Source organism: Heloderma suspectum, chromosome 3, assembly GCF_057233095.1.
Source record: "Heloderma suspectum isolate Gila_16-S chromosome 3, 16-S_ref, whole genome shotgun sequence".
Classification (NCBI taxonomy): domain Eukaryota; kingdom Metazoa; phylum Chordata; class Lepidosauria; order Squamata; family Helodermatidae; genus Heloderma; species Heloderma suspectum.
In genome coordinates this window covers 129,756,545-129,775,277 of record NC_139460.1, presented here as the reverse complement: position 1 = coordinate 129,775,277, position 18,733 = coordinate 129,756,545, and the positions used below count along the sequence as shown (strand labels likewise).

Sequence of the window (18,733 nt, the reverse complement as noted above, 5' to 3'; positions counted from 1 at the left end):
CTCTGCCAAACCAGGTATGCCCCCTACTATACCTGTATATTTGACTATTTTGCCTAAATGTAGAAAAATTAATCCACACAGGTACAGGATGGAGGATACCTGGCTTAGCAGTAGTATATGTGAAAAGGATCTCAGGATTGTAGTTGGTTACAACGTTAACATGAGTCAGCTGTCCTGTGTGAGCAAGGACTTCATGAGCAAATAACATCTTGAAATCCTCTTGAATTTTACTAATGAAAGAAAAAATAGGATGAAAGCATATAAAAGCTTTCCCAGTGAGAGGCTGAGCCAGAATGTCAGGGAGCAGGCCTCTCATTCACTTGATCATCATAATTCACCAGCATTAAATATTTGGAGCTATCAGGCTTATATAGATATGGCCTTCTTTCAAGAACATAGCTTAAAGCACCAAAGTCAGTTCATACATAATGCATGCCTGCATTACTGAAAGGGGCTAGCTAAATAAACCAGTCTATTAAACACTGCATAAAAAATAAGAACTATACAGGTTCTAAATAAGAATGTATATAATAAAGGACTATATGTATTTAACAGCTGTATTTAACAACTAGAAATACTTGGAAGGTACTTTATGCTGCTATAGGAAAAAAGTCATTCGAAATCACTGAACTGTATACTTTGTTGGCCAGGTTTAAAATGTGTATTTGTCTTCGTCATTGTCTAAAGTATTTTATGTTGTGCAATAGTTTTTTTTAATTAAAATACATTTTATTTTGAACATGCACATTTCTTTATTTTATAAGCTGTGAGATATTTTTCACGCGCTACTAGAGAACTTAATTTCCTGTCAGATTTGTCCAATGGAACTAGGCCAAGAAAATTCTGTATTTCCTAGAACTGCAGAACATCAGCCAGTCTTTCATTGTGGTATGAATTTATCCACACAAATTCTCCAGTCTCATATGCCCTTAACACAATGCTATCTTAAATGGATTCAAGATGTTAAATGCTGATAACAATAATCAATAATTTCCCTTTTATGTACAATAATATACAATATTTTATTAACGATACTATCAACTCGAATATTTCCACACCCTTTAAACAGTGCTTTCAAGATAATTGAGTCGAAAGAAGGCATTTTTCCAAGTCTGTGTAATAATCTGTACTTCAACGTCCGAGTCCAGAAAAACTGATCAGTTCACATAGCCATGCACGCATGCTTTTTCCTTGCAGATTTTCTCCACTATATTGCAAGCAGCATTTTAAACTCAGACAGTTTAAGAAACCTGTTGCAATGCAAGAGGGAAGCTTCTGAGATTGGGAGGGGCAAGATCATACAATCATAGAATAGTAGGGTTGGAAGGGGCCTATAAGACCATCGAGTCCAACCCCCTGCTCAGTGCAGGAATCCAGGTCCTTCATCCAAGAGGAAGCTCAGTTGCCATATTGTAGACGTTTTCATGTCCCTCTCTGGATGAGGCTGTTAGAAGCAATGTGACAAACTATTCACAGTCTGTTTTGCTGCTGCTATTGAAGTGCAACGGCCAAGTCACACTTCACACATTTACCAAGGCAATGACGAATGTAACATCAATATAGCTCAGCACAGTTGATGTGGAAAGTGTGTGAGGGAGCCACATTTCTCCAGACATTCATATACACCATGGAGATCTGGCCAGTCGCAGTTCCTTGGTGCATAAACATATGGAAATACATATGTAAACTTTGACCATAGCAAAGACTGGTATAACATCCATGTAGCTGCAGTAAACACAAAAGCTGTGTAAGGTGTGAAGCGGCTCTCAAGGCAATCACATTTGCAGATATTTCGGAAAACAGCCCTGGCATTTTGCTGCAGTTTATGACCAACATAATTGGAACTGTACTACAGTAGTAATAATAGATACATTTCAGCAGAGATATATTTATTTTTATTTGCTATTAATATTTATTCCCAGTTCACACACTAACTGAAGTTCTGGAGCTAGCTTACAGAATAATCCGACAGACAATCAGGATGTTACGAGACCTGTATAGGGCGGAGCTTCTCTACGCTACTGCCTATTTTCTCAGCTTCTGGCAATGATCTGGCAGCAGATGCAAGAAGCATGGGAGGTGGGGAAGGCAAAGGTACCTACAAGCCTCCCCTCAGATGTTCCAGCTGCCTCTGTGCTATTTAGAAAGTGGAAGAAGTCTACAAGTATAGGGTTGTATCCAATGTTAGTCCTACTAGATCCATTAGATCTAGATGGTCTAATGATAGATTAGATGGGTCTAGAGTAGACACACTGAAATGACGGTAACTTAATTAACTTAAGTCCCATTAATTTCAATGGGTCCACTTTAAGTAGGACTAACACTGGATACAGCCCATACAATCTATCTTCAGGTTAAAATAATATTTACTGCTATTGAGGCAACATCAGGGCTCTTTCCTAGGTATTTTATTCATTTTTTCCTAGGAAATAAATTATGGCTAGCAGGAGAGAGAGAAAAAAATACACAAAGAGTGCTCTTCAAAAATCATTACTTGCATCGAGTCTGATATACAAGGAATGTATAATGGCCACCTGAAGAACTGCTTCATTAAAAAAATGAAATAAAAGTATTTACTGGAAATGACAGGCATAATTTCTGATATGGTGCAACTGAAACCACAGCCTAATACATCAATAGCCTCACTGGCTTCTCCCTTGTTTCATAGAATCATAGGGTTGGGAGGGGCCTACAAGACCATTGGGTCCAAGCCCCTGCTCAGTGCAGGAAGCCTGATTCCCAGGCGGTCTCCCATCCAAGTACTAACCAGGGCTGGCCCTGCTTAGCTTCCAAGATCAGACGAGATCAGGCACATCCAGCCCTTTTTTGTTTGCAATCCTGATTGAGAGCCAGTGTAGCTAGAGTGGTGGCGATATGGCTAGAATGACTGAGTGAAAGAGCCACATTCAAATCCCTGCACAGCCATGAACCTTGATGACATTGGGCCGTGAAGATAAAATGGGAAGGGAATCGTGTACCTTTGAAGAAGGGGCGGGTAAAAAAATAGGGTTGGATCCAGACTTTGTTAGATCCATTGACATCAAAGGGACTTAAGTTAATCAAAGGATCTACTCCAAGTATAACTAACACTGGCTCCAATTCATAATAAATATATCTAAAACCACAGCCCTAAAAGTCCCACTGATATAATTGATTTCAATGGGACACACTTCTTAAAAACATGCTTAGGGTTGGACTTACATCTCCCTCTCTGGTGCTCATGACAAAGTTGGCAAAGCTCTAGGTTCAGAAATAAATGTCCACCAAAAGTGTATTTCGCAGCTTGGCATCATAAATCTATAAACAGATGGTTGAATTGACATTTCAGTTGTAAGGCCAGCTTTTAAATGGACTGGGAATTCAAGGAGGCTAAGTAACTGCTCTGTCAGCTCACAAATGTGTCAATTCATGGCTGAGATTTTACAAGGTAACCAGGAAAATTTATGGCAAATTTGTTTATTATTACAGGTGCAGGAGTTACCTCTGGTGTGTCAGCCAGTTTCCCAAGTACATCTGGAACAAGTACTAATTCTCCTTTCCAGCATGTGGACAAAAGTAAGAAAAGTAATCCACCATTTTATTTCTCCCTTGAACAAATAGTACTATTGGCTATATTAGTACACAAGTCAAAGGATGGCTGGATGATTGAATGAGCAAGGCACAACGGATGGCTCTTTCCCGTAGAGAAGGTTGGAGCCACTTTTAGTTAAAAGTTCTTTCTTCTATCTATGGATTCAGGACTGTCAGGCTAAAAATATGTGTTTTCATTTCATTTCACTATTTTCTCATATATGAGAAATCGTCAGAATTATTTCTTTAGCAATCGACATACTTCAGCAGAGATGAGCTTTATGATGAACTCTGCAAATGAGATGCGTTTATCCAGACAAGAACTCAATTTAGCTCCTCAGATGAGGTTTACTTGGAATATGGGGATGTAGTGCATGGCTGACACGCAAGCAATCTTTTTGGTGCTAAAACCATGAGGCCTGTAATTGTAGGGAACAAATGCGTGAAAATTAGACTGCAGTACGGTAGTGGGAGGGGCCATGGTGGCTTAGTGGTTAAGATGCTGAACTACAGACTGGAAGGTCGGCAGGACAGCAGTTCGAGACCCAAGTGCCGCATGACGGAGTGTCTTCATTCCCAGCTTCTGCCAACCTAGCAGTTCAAAAGCAAGAAAGTGCAAGTAGATAAATACATACCACCTTGGCAGGAAAGTAGCAGCGTTCCATGCACCTTGGTGTTCAGTCATGCCGGCCACATGGCCATGGAAGCGTCTTCGGACAGCGCTGGCTCTTCGGCTTAGAAATGGAGATGAGCACCACACCCTAGAGTCGGACACGACTGGTTGGGGACACCTTTACTTTTACTTTTTTACGGTAGTGGGAGTGGGAAAATGTAGCCTACTGATCTTGATCTAAACCTAAGCAGCCATTGCAATGTGCATGACAAATTCCCAGTCAGCACAGGTTTGTTAACTTCAGAGTTAGAGGCAGCTCTGCACTTGCATTAAGACCACCTGACTAGACCACCTCAAACACAATTGCTAAGTAGGGCTTCCACGGCTAATTATGCTTGAATTAGGAACACACACAGTCAATAAATCCAGTTCTACATACATAGAGATTTGGGGTCTTAATAAATATTGGCAACTGAAAATCCCTTGGCAGTGGTAATCTTTATCTAGAAATGTATGTCAAGAGTATATTTCAAACTAGCAAAAATCTAAAAATGAACAAAGTACAGAACACACACACACACACACCTGTGGATGATTGCACTGTACAGAGTGGCTATTAAATGAATAGGACATTTGCTAAAGCTAAGGTACTTAGTTTATTCATAAATGACTTAGCTGAAAGTAGTTGGGGAACTTTATGGCAAATCCATTAATACTGAAGGTGCAAGCCTTATCTTCACTGGAGAAATGTAAATGGAATAGGCACTGACAACAGATGGATGTCAAGTACAATTCCCAATTAGTTCTTTTTAAGGCTGTACCACTATGAAAAGACTGTCCCTGCACATATGCATAGTGCATTGCCCATTTGAAAATGTTCACATCCAACAGTTAACATAATGTTTCAACACACATATTAACTATTGAAAGTACAGTGGTCCAATGTTGCATTCTCAGTAAGGGTGAAGGGTGATTTCCTGAATGGGCAATTCATCTGTAGGAGTTGGCTGAAGCAGAGGCATCCTTGGGGTACAAAAACTATTCTCACTGGGGACTTGATTAGCATACATACGCAATTTAGGGTGCAATCCTATGCATGTTTAGACAGAAGAAAGTCCTACAATTCTCAGCATTCCCCATGCTGACTGGGGAATGCTGGGAGTTGTAGGACCTTTTTCTGTCTAAACATGCATAGATTTTCACCCTTATACTGACTCTGAATTATAAAGACCACTTCTGCCATTCTACTGCAAGCAAAGCAACAATTCAAGTGAATGAAAATGCAGGATTACCAGCCCTATCCTATGCATGTTTACACATAAATCAGTTCAATTAAATTCAGTGGAGCTTACTCCCAAGTAAGAATGTCTAGCATTGGAACCTCACACGGCATTCGCTGTAGGTTTAGTGCTGATTTAATTTTACCAAAACTTTTTATTGTTTTTAGTTTTATAATAAAAGGTACCAATTAGGGCATTAGAGCAATAGATTAGAAGTGCATTGCTAGGAATGTCTACTCAGAAGTAAATCCTATTGAGCTCAATTGAACTTACTCCCTGGTAAGTTTGTGAAAGAGTGCCGCTTAAACAAAATAAAAAGGTTCCCCCAATTAATTGGGCAGCAGATTAAAAAAGCATAATATTGTTTTTAATACAATTGCTTATAAAAACTGCAGATGGAAAAGTAGCATCTTAAAAGAGGCATCCCTTCTTCTAACACATTGGAGGGAATGCCTCTTTGAATGCTGTAACACTTGTGTATATCATTGAACAACAAAGGAAGTATGTTTCTTGCTTCTGAAATATTGTTTTTATCCTACACAGATTGTTCAATCATAGATGAAAACTCATATGATAAATACTTTAAAATGTCTTTTATCAGGTTGCTGCCTTAATACTAATTACCTCTCTTTGTAGTTCCAGGAGACCTTTCTGGACAAGGACATCTTGCTACTGCTCTTATCATTGCCATGTCGACGATTTTCATAATGGCTATTGCTATTGTCCTGATCATCATGTTTTACATTGTGAAAACTAAAACTTCAGCTCAGGGTAACTGCCTATTAATAAAGAGAATTCCTGCTTTGAGATCCTATGCTTTTTAGACAGCCGCTGAGAATTGCTGAATTTTAACAAGAGGCATGTTTTGAAATTCCAGCTTGTTGCACCAGTCATTCGGTGAAGACTGTCGAAGCCCAGGCCAATATGCAGGAAGAAAAAAAAGAAGTACAAGGTTCGAACTACTTTATAATTTCTGCTTTTTACACATCAGATCCTACGGAGCTTAAATTGTCCTGATGCAATGCCCTGTGAAAATGTATTCTTTTAACTGCTTGAACTCAAATTCCACATAGAAGAATAATTGGAAAGGCATCTATGCAACCCAGAATTTAAGTTGACGCATCCGCACCCTGACTAATTAAGACTCAGCACCACATTTTGGTGATTTGTTCTTACTCATATGAAGAAGCTAGCAAGGCAATTGTATTCACAATTGTAATGCTTTTTTCTCTCTCGCCAATTCAATCTCCTTCTTCTTTTAATTTACAGAAAATGTGGTGATTTTCTCAGAGAAAGATGAGTTTGGAAAATTGACAGCAACTCCAGCTAAGGTTGTCAAGAGGTATGTGATATAAAAACAAGCATGTTGATAGTGGGGAAAGAACATGATAGCAGGCTACAGTGATTTGGAAGTAATGTGTGCAGTGCAATCCTGAGCATGTTTACTCAGAAGTAAGTCCCACTGAGTTCAGTGGTGCTTGTTCCCTACTAAGAGTACTTAGGATTGCAGCCTTCTTTCATTTAAGTGGTTGGTATTAAAAGAAATATATAAAAAAGAAATAAAACAATCACTTGCTTTAAAATTAAAAACTACAAACAATCTTTTGCATATGGGTCAATTCCTATTAATTTAAATGTATGGAGTCAATCCATGTGTGTAAAGGAGTAGAAACTTGGTTGGAATGAATGGGCAAGTCATCCATGCAATAGGTTGCTGGATTGAAGTATATGACCATAGATCCCCTTCAAACTGGGAAGGCACACAGTGGATAAACCAGGGATGGGCAATGTGTGGCCCTCCAGATGTTGTTGGACTGCAACTCCCAGCAGCCCTAGCCAGCATAGCCAAGGGTTAGGGAAGATGGGAGTTGAAGTCAAACTGCATCTGGAGGGCTGCAGTTTCCCCATTTCTGGGATAAACTTATACTGCAACCCTATACCCCACTTATCTGGGAGGAAGCTCTATTGAACTCAACAAGCCGTACTGCCCAGACTCAGGTGAGCAGAAGGTAGATCCCCAGATGTTTTGGACTTCAACCCCCAGCATTCCTGAATATTGGTCATGCTGGCAGGGACATCTGGGAGTTGAGGTCCAAAATATCTGGAGATCTACCTTCTGCCCACCCTTGATGTATAGGATTGGGCTGTAAAAGGTCCTATTCATTTTTTATTTCCAGGTTACAGGTGGAGAGTGTTTATTTTCATGCAAGAAGCACTGTTGCCTCATGCATTCCGTTGCAACTTTTACTTATGGCTCAGCCTAGCTCTTGTAAACATTATGCATATATTAAATAAATTTATGCTAATTTAAGACAAAGAAAAAGGCATTGCTGGAATCATGCATGCTGTCATTCTAGAAAGGCAATCCTTATGTTTTTCTTTCCAGTGAAAATGATGCTTCTTCGGAGAATGAGAGACTTTTAAGCCGAAGTATGGACAGTGATGAAGAAGCTGCTATTGACAAGCAAGGGACACCAGAACTCTGCTTATTGTCATTAGTACATTTGGCGAGAGATAAGTCTTCTACTAACAACAAATCAACTGGCGTAAGTCTCATCTGAGCTTCTGATATGTTGAGTCAGTGATGTTTTTGATAAGTTTTGAGTGATTAATTTAATTGCTCTTTGAACAAACACTGTCCAGAGTTAAAAGGAAGAATACATAAAATATAACTAATTCATGGCTTAAATTCTTTGCCATGATCTAGATGAAAATCACACTTCCCCTGCACCATTATATGCTGCAGGAGGGAAGCTGCTATTGGTGCCAGTAACAGCTTCTCATACACAGCGAACAGCAGCTTCAGGGAGGAGCTGTTTTCATTGGAACCACGGTGCAGGAGGAAAGGACGGAACTCCTCCACCTGAATGTGTCCCCCCTCCCCACTTCCCCAGGCTGCTATTTTACAATAACAGTAAGAAAAACAGACACATTAAATGCAATCAAGCATAGAACATCTACACATAGTAGTTATACCGTTATCATACCATTATCATAACTATTGGTATACATGACACCAATGGGCACCAATAGTTATGATAACGGTATGATAAAGATATAACTACTATGTGTAGATTCAGCCATCGTTATTCAGGACCTAAATAATGGGGAAGGAGATCACAACAGAGGCTGGTGGAGAAATTAACGGACAGGCCGCACCCCGTTTTCAGCCTATGCCAAAACTGAGATTAAGAATGGAATAGTTTTGACTGAACTGACATGTTTCTGCAAAGTATTGTGGCATTAATATATTGGCTAGATATTGAAAGACAACTCTTGTACCCCCAAAGTGTTGTGCCCAAGATTGTATCCAACAATGTCACTCCGCTAGCACAATTCACACTGCACTTGTGGAAACCAAGTTCTGAGAATCCAACGCAAGAGGAGAAACCAGCTAAAGTTCGGCTTGTGCAACTGCTTGTGCACCTTAGGTCTACAAAGTGGTCTGCTGGCGTTTGCACAATAGGAAAAGGCAGCAGAGCTCTGCTAGCGGAGCAATTTCTTCTGCTAACAGTACTTAGTCTGCCCCCACTACCTTGTTTCCCTAGATGTGTTTTCTAACCCTCATTTTTGTATTCCTATTTTCACTTGCTGATTCTGTCTATTTAACAATCCTGGAGGTCACCGAAGCTGCAGTTTGAGTTCAGGCCGAAGGGTTGCAGCTCCCTTCAGCAACATTCTCTAAATGAAGTTAGCCAAAAGCAATTGCTTTTATGAAAACCAGTTTTTACTCCATCTAAAAGTTCTTCTAATAACAAATAACTAATGGCAAAGCAGGCATGCAATGGGGCCAAAAATTCTCAGATTATAACCCTCTTTCAGAAGGTGTAGGTAGAATTGCTTAATTCACCACAGCTGTTCCAGCCCTACAGACCAGAAGATCTTAGGATGTAGGCTATGCAGTAGTGATATTTTATGCATTCTTCCTGCCAAGTCTGGACAGTGTCTATTCAAAGAGCAAACACAGAAAGAAAAGCAGAAATGTCACTGATCGAAGGCAGAGGATGATCTTGTGTGTGAGAAATGTGAATTCTCCTTAAAAGGGCTGATGGACATACACTGACTTGGCATCATTTGTTTAGAGTTTTAACTCTTCTGTGGGCCTCGGTAGTGTACAACATGAAAGCCGTTAGACCAGAGTTTCTCGGTTCTCTGATGACAGAGCTTGTTTCCCATGAAACCTTCACAAATATAACTTAGGGAGGTATGAGAAATTCATTTCAAATAGTTTTGGTTCAGGATTTTACCCAGTTCGCACCTTCTGGACTGTACACGGGCTTGGATGCAATCTGCGGTCGATATCTGTACATTGCCGAGCTTCCAATGTGATTCGTGGACCCAAGAAAACGTGTTTGACAGCATGCGTACATTTGAAAAATGTGCATGAAAAATATGTACTTTGAAAAAATGGACACACATATGCTTTAATCAATGGGAGATTAATGCATACATTTCAAAGATGTGCACAACTGATATATACGTTTGGAAAAATATGCATGAAAATATGCAGGGATTTTCATGCAAAAAGAAAAAAACCCAAAGCATGCAATCTGATATGGACTCAAGTCGGAATGAGTTTGGAGATGGATTTCGTAGAACTTCAGCAAGCTCAAGTTTTGCTTATTCAAATATCCTTAATATAACTATTTTGGTAGCTAGTTCGCAGCAAAGGAGGACACACTAGACAGGACTGAGACACAAGCTTTGCATATTTTATTATTTCTTGTTTAACAGTTCTTGATGTTATGAAGCTTGCTACTGTATATGTGTAGCAAGGGAAAGGAGTAAGGTTTAAGTCTAGTGGCTTAACAGTGGGATGGTTCTGGCCCTGCCCTCCCCCCCCCCTTCATGCATTTATTAGTAAGTCTTGTAACGTCTGCTCAGTCCTTGTATGTATGCTGGGATGCGTAGTCATGAGGGCTAGAGTACAGAAATATTAAAGGTCAGACCTCTAAATATAAAAAGATGTAAGCTGCAGCAATTAGGACACAATAGACATCTGAGTTGTTGGCTCTTCTCCAGAGCCATGCAAACTATGAAGTTTCCAACATTCCTTCATGGAATTTTAAAAAAACCTTGCAAAATATGGGTTTGCTCCGCTGCTACAACTTTTCTAACACCTCATTCAACATAGATGGGTTGGCGCACAGCACAAGGAGTTATATTCATCCCACTGACTGAGAAGAGGGCATAGGTAGGGTCAAGAAAGAGGCAACACTGTCCTGGCAACTTTCTGGTTGTCCTTTGTTGGGTCTCTCTTGTACTATTTCAAATTAGTCCAGGCAGCATGTACTCTGAAATAAAATAAATACATAGGATTGGATCCAGAGAAGCGTGAGGAGAATTCTGCTCTCACTCACTCCTCCCCACTGTGGCCCCCTGTGCTCCCTGAAAATCCATTTTTGAGGGTCAGGAGACTGCAGTGTGGGATGGGGTACAGGGACCTGAAGAAGACAGCACTGGCAGAGTCCAGGTGGGGACAGCGTGTTCCATTCACACAGCTTTGGAACCAACCCAAAATAAACATTGTGCACCAAGGCAATCTGAATTCTGCAATACGTTATGCAATGTAAGTAGGTTTATATTAGCTTGCTTTGCTTAATTTATTTCCCCTCTGCTTGTAACGTAAAGAGGCAAACTGTATTTGACACCTAAGTCCCATTCTGGCCACTGAAAACGGTATTCAGCCACACCTCAGATTTCATCAAGGAATGCCCACACTTTAAAAAAACACACACACAAGCCTGTCTTCACATCCATAAAAGCTAAACGTGTGCTTTAAAAACCCACTATCACAGAGATTCTTAGGAAGCTATATTCTGTACCTAATACCAAATTCATTTTTTGTTTGTTTTTGGAACTGAAGAATACACACAACATCCTGTCTCCGTTAGTCTCTTTACACATGTCTGAGGAAACAATGAAAGCTGACTCTTTAAAAAGAAATGTTTTCGTCCTTTATTTTCTTTAGATACAAAGCCGGAGGAAAAAGATACTTGATCTGTATGCTAACGTATGCAGTGTTGCGGAAGGTGGGTGAAAGGAAAATATATAAAGTGTAAACAGTAATTTATAACCCCATTATTCTCTTTGTTAAATGTGAGGCTGAATGTCGCTTCAAGAATGCCAATATGTCACCAACCAATGGATATAAACAAATCCAAGTCTGAAAGTTGGATTTTTAAAAAGTTAATGTTGGAAGCATTTGACCAAATATTCTGATGTTATGGGCTGGTGTTTTAGACAAGCATATTCAGCTGTCAAAACCCTGCACATTTCTGTAATCAATATCTGAAAAAGAGAAAAGGACCCAGGACATAAGTTGGGATTTGTTGTCCCCTGTTAACACTTTTCCTTTAGTTTATGATGTAAGCTGGAAAATGGATTGCCTAATTTCAACTTTTCTTTTAAAATATGCTTCAGCTGCAGGGTCTTCAAGTACATAAGGCATATATACTGCAAGCAGAAACCTACAGCTGCAGATGAATTTTCTTTTCCAGAAGCAGTTCTATCTGTTGGAATAATAATAATAATAATAATAATAATAATAATAATAATACCTCAGAAGTAGCCTTTGAAAAATTCTCTCTCTCAGCTGGATTTGTTGTTTACCTCAGATTTGATGGGAAACCAGTAGGCCCCACCAGGAATTTCAGCCTTTACCTGAAATATGCTTTGCCCTCAAGGTGAAAATAATATTTTCTTTAAAAAAGAGGGAAGTTCTCTTTGCTGGGGATCCCAGTCATAAATGGACACTTCTTGCCTTCACCATAGCTGGAGGCTTGTTCTTCTCCCCCTGGCTGTAAGCCTCCAATTAAATTTCCCTGCCTTGTGTGAAGGGTGTCTGAAGCTTACACCAGTGGTAGATGGGAAGATGAGGAAGGGAAACAACAAGACAAGGAAAGGAGACGCACTGGATTAATAGATTTTCCACAGTCTTTTGCTCTTGGTAGAAAATAAAAGTTTGGAAAAGATATAACACTTTAGCTTTACCTAGTGCTAAAGCAAAAATGTCCTGTTCCAACTAGTTTCAGTTCTCTGCTATGCAAAACACAGAGTTGATTACAACAGAGAAGTCAAGCACGCAAAAGTCAAGCACAGTTTTACCAGGCAAACATGGATTTTCTAGAGAGAAATCAAAGCAGTAGCCAAGAATAAATGCACAGGATATCAGTCAAGCAGAATGAATGTTCACAAGGCAGCATCAGGCAGAAGTCCAAAGGTCAATAATACAGAGGTCCAAACACAAGTCCAGGAAACAAGATACCAGGCACAAGGAGCTGAAGAAACAGCATTGTTTTCATCAAAAGCTAGAGTCATAATGTGGGCTTATCTTACCAGAACCACCTGAGCCCCACCCAAGGCTCAGCTGCAGTACATTACAAGCTTTGCTTCTAAGGAGTTCCCTCTTCTTGAGGAGTCCTTCTTGGGAGTCAGGTACTTCCTAAAGCAGCCCTGCTGATTTGCCTCTTAAGGTGACGATGCTCTCTGGGACTTGGGGGGGGGGTCACTCAGCCTCTGTCTCTGAAGCAGAGCTCTCCTCTTCCTGTGGGGATGGACCTGTGGTCCTCTCCCCTGAAGGCCCAGGCTCCTCCAGGTCTCCTGATATGGATAGTTCAGTGGCATCATTCATCTTTGAAAGCTATAGCTCCTCGGAGGAGGAGTCCTCCACCAGGGGCATGACAAAAAAGCAATAACTAAGCAACTTCTGATGTGGTTTCCACTGCAAGATAAATAAAAGCAACAGAAAGTAATGAACGTTCCTGGGAGAATAATCAGTGCTGGGTGGGTGGGAATACATATGCAACAGTGATGGCGATAAATCCATACATAATTACAACATTATAAAAGCACAGTGTAAATATACCTTCATGTTACAATACAATATTGTTCTAAGGGAGACACATGTGAAATAGGGGAGAAAGGGCTCTTTAATCTGATTCTAAACTTCCTCTCTAGGCCTCAGTCCTACAGAGCTGCCTTTTGATTGTCTGGAGAAGACCAGCAGGATGCTTAGTTCTACATACAACACAGAGAAAGCCATTGTGAAGACTTGGCGTCACCTTGCTGAGAGCTTTGGACTGAAGCGTGACGAAATAGGCGGCATGACAGACGGCATGCAGCTCTTTGACCGCATTAGCACAGCAGGCTATAGTATTCCGGAACTGCTAACGAAACTAGTGCAGATTGAGCGGCTAGATGCCGTTGAGTCTCTCTGTGCAGATGTCTTGGAGTGGGCACAAGTGATGCCCAAGCCCGATCCGGTGGTGGCCTCCTGACATGTTTTTGTGATCTTCATTTCCAAAGGATTTAGGAGGACATGGATTCCACGAGCAACAGGACCCAGAACGAGACAAAATCTTGAAAGCATAGATGGCCTTCAGATTTCAGTAGCATTTCCTGTTGTTCCAAGAATAAAGTGAGCCAAGGTGTGTTACTGGTTATCACGGACAATTGCAAGGAGCTCAACTTGAAGAATGTTTGAATGAAAAATGGCTGAGCCCAATAAAAGATACTCATTTCCGACTCCATTTACAAGCATAGATACAGATCAGCCTGCCAGTATCATTGCTTGCTTTGAAGAAATCTGATTTAATTGCTATGGCTTAATTTTGTTTCAGTCCTCAGCAATTAGTAACTACCATCAGATACAGTGCTGACAGATACAGATAAGAAGAATGCCAGTTCTGCTACATTTGGCATTGAATTGATTATCAGTTTCCTCTCGTATTTTTTTTAAGTGTGTGTGAAATTATATTGACTTAGATTAGCTGTATTATAATTGTTGAAAGAGCTACTACATTAGTCCTTTCCCCCCCAAATTTCAGCACATGATAAGTCTTGGTATATGTGGTCCACACAGACATTTCAGAAATATTGCCATATGTACTAGTGGAAGTATATGCTAATTATAAAGCTGGCAAAACCCATTTATGAATATGATCAGGTATTATGCAAAAATATTAATGTGGTCATCTTTTATACATCAGAAGGGAAAACATCTTTAATCATAGAAGCATGTGGGGGTATTTACTGACTCTCCAAAATAGGTCACTACTGGGATAAGAGATTATAATGCATCTATCAGTACTGTTCACAAATTTGTCCACTCCAGTTTTGAATGTAATTAAAATTAATTACTATCACAACTCTTTTATAGAGAGTATTTTAAAATATGATTACTGTGTTGGCTACAACTGTTATGATCTTCAACAGAAACTGATGATCTGTTTTAGCAACTGTGATCTACTTCAACTGAAACAGTTCTCCATGGACAACTATAACAGGAACTATTAACACAGTGAAGATCAATAGGAGTGTCTGAAATACAACAGCCTGACTCATTTGCAGTGACAAACTAGAATGAGTCTGCATGAGCAGAGCCGCATACTCTCATACTTCTGGCTCCCCCTCCCCTTTCCTCTTCCCACCCCGTGTGAGGAGAGAAATCATCCACTTTTGAACTCGCCACAGTTTCCTGTTATGTCTCAACTCAGAAAACTGTAGTTTGTTCTAACTTTCATTAGATAACAAACCAGGATATCAAATGGTGGTTTAATGATAGCTTGTTTGACCAGCCACAGTTCAAATAAACCTCATTTCCCTGAGTTCAGACGTAACAGGGAACCATGGTTAGTTCAAAAGGAGGAGCATTCAACCTTCTGAATGGAGGAGAGGAGAGGGAGGAGCACACAAGCCTGAGGTTCATGTAGGTTTGTTCTCATAATGACAAACCATCGGTTGTAATTACGTCTGAACTGGGCCAATTGTTCACCATGACTAATCTTCCCCAGGATGTGAACCTGCAGGGGATTTGGGAGCATACACTTGAGTGCACAGTCAGTTCAAGTGTGGTGATCGGAGGACCCAATAGTCTGACCATGTGAACTAAATGTGCATTTCAGAACATACCTCAGAATCCTCAGGGATTCTGTTGCAGATGCCAGATGTTCCTCAGCAGACATCAAGGTGAGAAACGTTCCCTGTAGGTAGAAAGTGTGAAGACCAGTATATCAAGGTGGTGATTAAATGATTATTTACACAGGTGTGGTCTCATTGGCTTAAATTACCCCATTTAACATAACGGCCTTGATTTTGCACCTATTTTTAAAACCAAGTATAACACTTATAAAACCAAAAGCATTAGAAAGAAGAGAAAACTCCCTGGAAAAGACCCTGATGCTGGGAAAGACTGAAGGCCAAAGGAGAAGGGGACGGCAGAGGATGAGATGGCTGGATAGCATCACGGATGCAACGAATATGAACTTGAGCACGCTCCGGGAGAGAGCGCAGGACAGGAAGGCCTGGCGTGCTATGGTCCATGGGGTCACGAAGAGTCGGACACGACTGAACGACTGAACAACAACAACAACAACAGCAGTAACTTAATGTGGGGCATGCTGATCCATGCTCGTTCTGGCACAGTGCCCATGAGCAGGGGGTTTGGCCTGGGTCTCTGGACAGCCGTGTCTCCTCTCACTCACTATCAGAGCTTGCATAACTTGCACTTGAACCAAACTGGTAAACAGGATGGGACACGGGCTTCTGAAGGACATGCGCTGAGGGGCAAAGAGAGAACAGGTTCGACTGAGCCTTATGCTCTTCCCTTCCTGTGTGGATGCTGAGCCCCTGATAGCCTGGGTTGTGCTTTGGATTTGTAAATTTTTTAAAAGTCAAGGAAAAACAGTACTTATTTTTCTTGGCAGGAAGGCCTTGTAAACTCATAATTACGCAGTCCGGGATCCAGTAGTAGTTTAATTAGCAAGTTTTCTTAATTTACAGTTCAGTTCATCACAAAGTGCTATGATGACAGATTCCAGTAAGTTATTATTATTAAAAGAAACACCATGACTTTAAAAAGCAATATTTTTTAATTACTAGTTGCATGACTGAGCAAAAGTGATATAAAACTATAATTCATATTCTTGAAAATAATACCCATGCCTACCTCCTTCCTCCTCAGCTCCAAACAAATGACAATAGAAAACAGACTCTACTCTAATGAGGTCAATGTGATGAATATTTAATATTGTCATTTAATGTGTCTACATGTGGCCCCCGGTTTGTTAGCTTGTGAGCGCTTGTATTCTAAGCTTAAAGAATATTTTACTGTCTCGGAAATATCCTTTCCCCTCTGAATAAGGCTAAAATTACCTCCTGCAATTAATTTGCAATGGCAAAATGTAACCACTGTTTGTTTGTTTTTCAGTGCAGCTTGCTGTATCCTTTAAATATATTTTCACATATATAAATATATAGGAGAGCCCCAGACTAGTGCCTTGGACTGATAACTCTGAAACTTTGCACCCCTGATCTAGTTGCACAGCTTTCGCAGTCAATTGTACACACAGAGCAAATCTGAGCCCTGTAGTGAAGGGGAACAGCTCCTCCGTTTTGCAAATATTGAAAGCTACCAGACAGAGACCCCAATCCAGAGATGTTTGAATGCTGCAGAAAGCCACATCCCTGTTGCTCTACTCAAGGATATGCCCTCTTACTTCTACTTATATAACTATTCAGAGGAAGAAGTCAGTCAGTGATGGAGACACCGTGCAGTAACACTATATGCATACTCCTGGGTGTGGATTTGGATCTTCACTCCTGTTCTGTTCTACTGGTTGGGGAAATCCACAAGCACAGAGCTCTTTCTACTTACTGAACATAATTGTGGAATTACAACAAAACATGCAGTCATTTCAGTTCCTTGTTTTGCAGCTCCAGAAATTCTCTCCCTCACCCCACCTCCTATGTACAGTGTTAATCAACAACTAAAAGGTTAGGCTGCCATTTATTTTGTTTTGGGATTTGTACTATGTACTTTATAAAAAAACCAAAACCACAAAAATATAGTAACCAGTTTTGTTCATCAAGCCCTCGAGAACGTCAGGGCCTTGGAATCAATAGTACCAGTGTGAACACAGGACTACTTAAAATGTTTTTGTTTAGCACACAGAGATGCTTTTTATTGTGTTAGCAGCGGGGGGAATGCAACAAAAAGCAGAACTAGTTCTGCATTTTTTTTGCCAAAAAATGCTTCTATTGTAACAATTTTGTGTAATTCTGTATATATAACTTATTATTATTGTACATTATGAACAAATAAAAAAGGTAATGAGATAAAGCAATGCAACACATGCATGGTGATACTTTTGTTTTAGGTTATACAGTTTAGTTTATATACTTATATCACTTCTCAGCATCTCCTCCAGTACCATAAACCAATTTCAGACTCTTGTATACAACAGCCAACATCCAAAGAGCACATTATGTGGAGCCAATTAGATCTAGTCTTCTCCTCATCCTCCTCCTTTGCAAAGACCCTAAGGACACGGAGGAAGCAATCCTATGGCCACTAGACAGCGGCTAGACGGCCACAGGGTATCTGGTTATCCGGGAACCGACCTCGGAGTCCCTGCTTCGAGGTTGGTTCCTGGAGTACTGACCTCCCTGCACTTTCATGCTGCCTCGGAGGCAGCGTGGAACAGCTCCATCCTCCGTGCTCACAAGAGGAGTGCGGGGAAGCTGAAAAGGGGTGGTCCAGGGGGCATTCCGGGGCGGAAATGCCTGTATGACACATACAATGTGTCGTACAGCAGCAGCCTCCCCCGCTCAGCCCTCCTACAGCTTCACAGCCGCAATCGGCTGTCTAGCCGAAAATGCAGGGCAGGAGAAGCGCAGAGGGAATGATCCCCTCCATGCTTCTCCTGCCCTGCTTTGGATAGGCGGTCGCCTCCGAGTTCGGAGGCAGCCACCTATCTGAATAGGATTGCGCCCTTGAGCTATGTATTCCAATTACTTAGCATCTACCTGTCTTCAAGAATAGAGTCTTACCTTGGTTCAAAAGAGTTGCATGATGTCACATGTGGTTCTGTGTTCGGAGAAAACGTATATGGCCTTCACCACCCCTTACAGCTATCTTGAGCTTCCATTTAGGCATCCAATTTGTCCATAATTAAAAATGGTCATAGCGGTGGTGGGAAGGGTCAAGGTGAAACCCACTTCACAGAAAGACAAACAGGCAAGTCACTTGACAGAGATCATGACTGCAAGGGAAAATTTGGGTCTGATCCCCAGGACACACTAAGGCACTTCTTTAAACTTACATTTCTCTGCTCCAGTAGCAACCCTTATTGCACAGAAAAGACAAATTGGGTCAAGTAATTTTAAGATCACGAGTGCCAAGCCTGGGGGTAGTAGAGGGTGGGGGGAGAGATCTATGCAGCAACACAAAATTGCTCCTTGGAATCCATTTTTCTCTGCTATAGCAGCT

General features: G+C 40.8%; 1 protein-coding gene across 2 annotated transcripts in view; it reads left to right on the top strand.

Moving 5' to 3' along the window:
* The window catches only part of EDAR (ectodysplasin A receptor), a 111,467-nt gene extending 93,876 nt beyond the window's left edge, over window positions 1-17,591 (top strand). For both annotated transcript variants that reach the window (XM_084841796.1, XM_084841795.1), the window contains 7 exons: window positions 3,469-3,555; window positions 6,100-6,234; window positions 6,341-6,415; window positions 6,733-6,805; window positions 7,850-8,009; window positions 11,435-11,495; window positions 13,423-17,591. In XM_084841796.1, coding sequence (XP_084697922.1) covers window positions 3,469-3,555; window positions 6,100-6,234; window positions 6,341-6,415; window positions 6,733-6,805; window positions 7,850-8,009; window positions 11,435-11,495; window positions 13,423-13,742 — 911 coding nt within the window. In that variant the 3' untranslated portion in view covers window positions 13,743-17,591. The remainder of the gene's footprint in view (window positions 1-3,468; window positions 3,556-6,099; window positions 6,235-6,340; window positions 6,416-6,732; window positions 6,806-7,849; window positions 8,010-11,434; window positions 11,496-13,422) is intronic.
* Window positions 17,592-18,733: the final 1,142 nt, after the last annotated feature.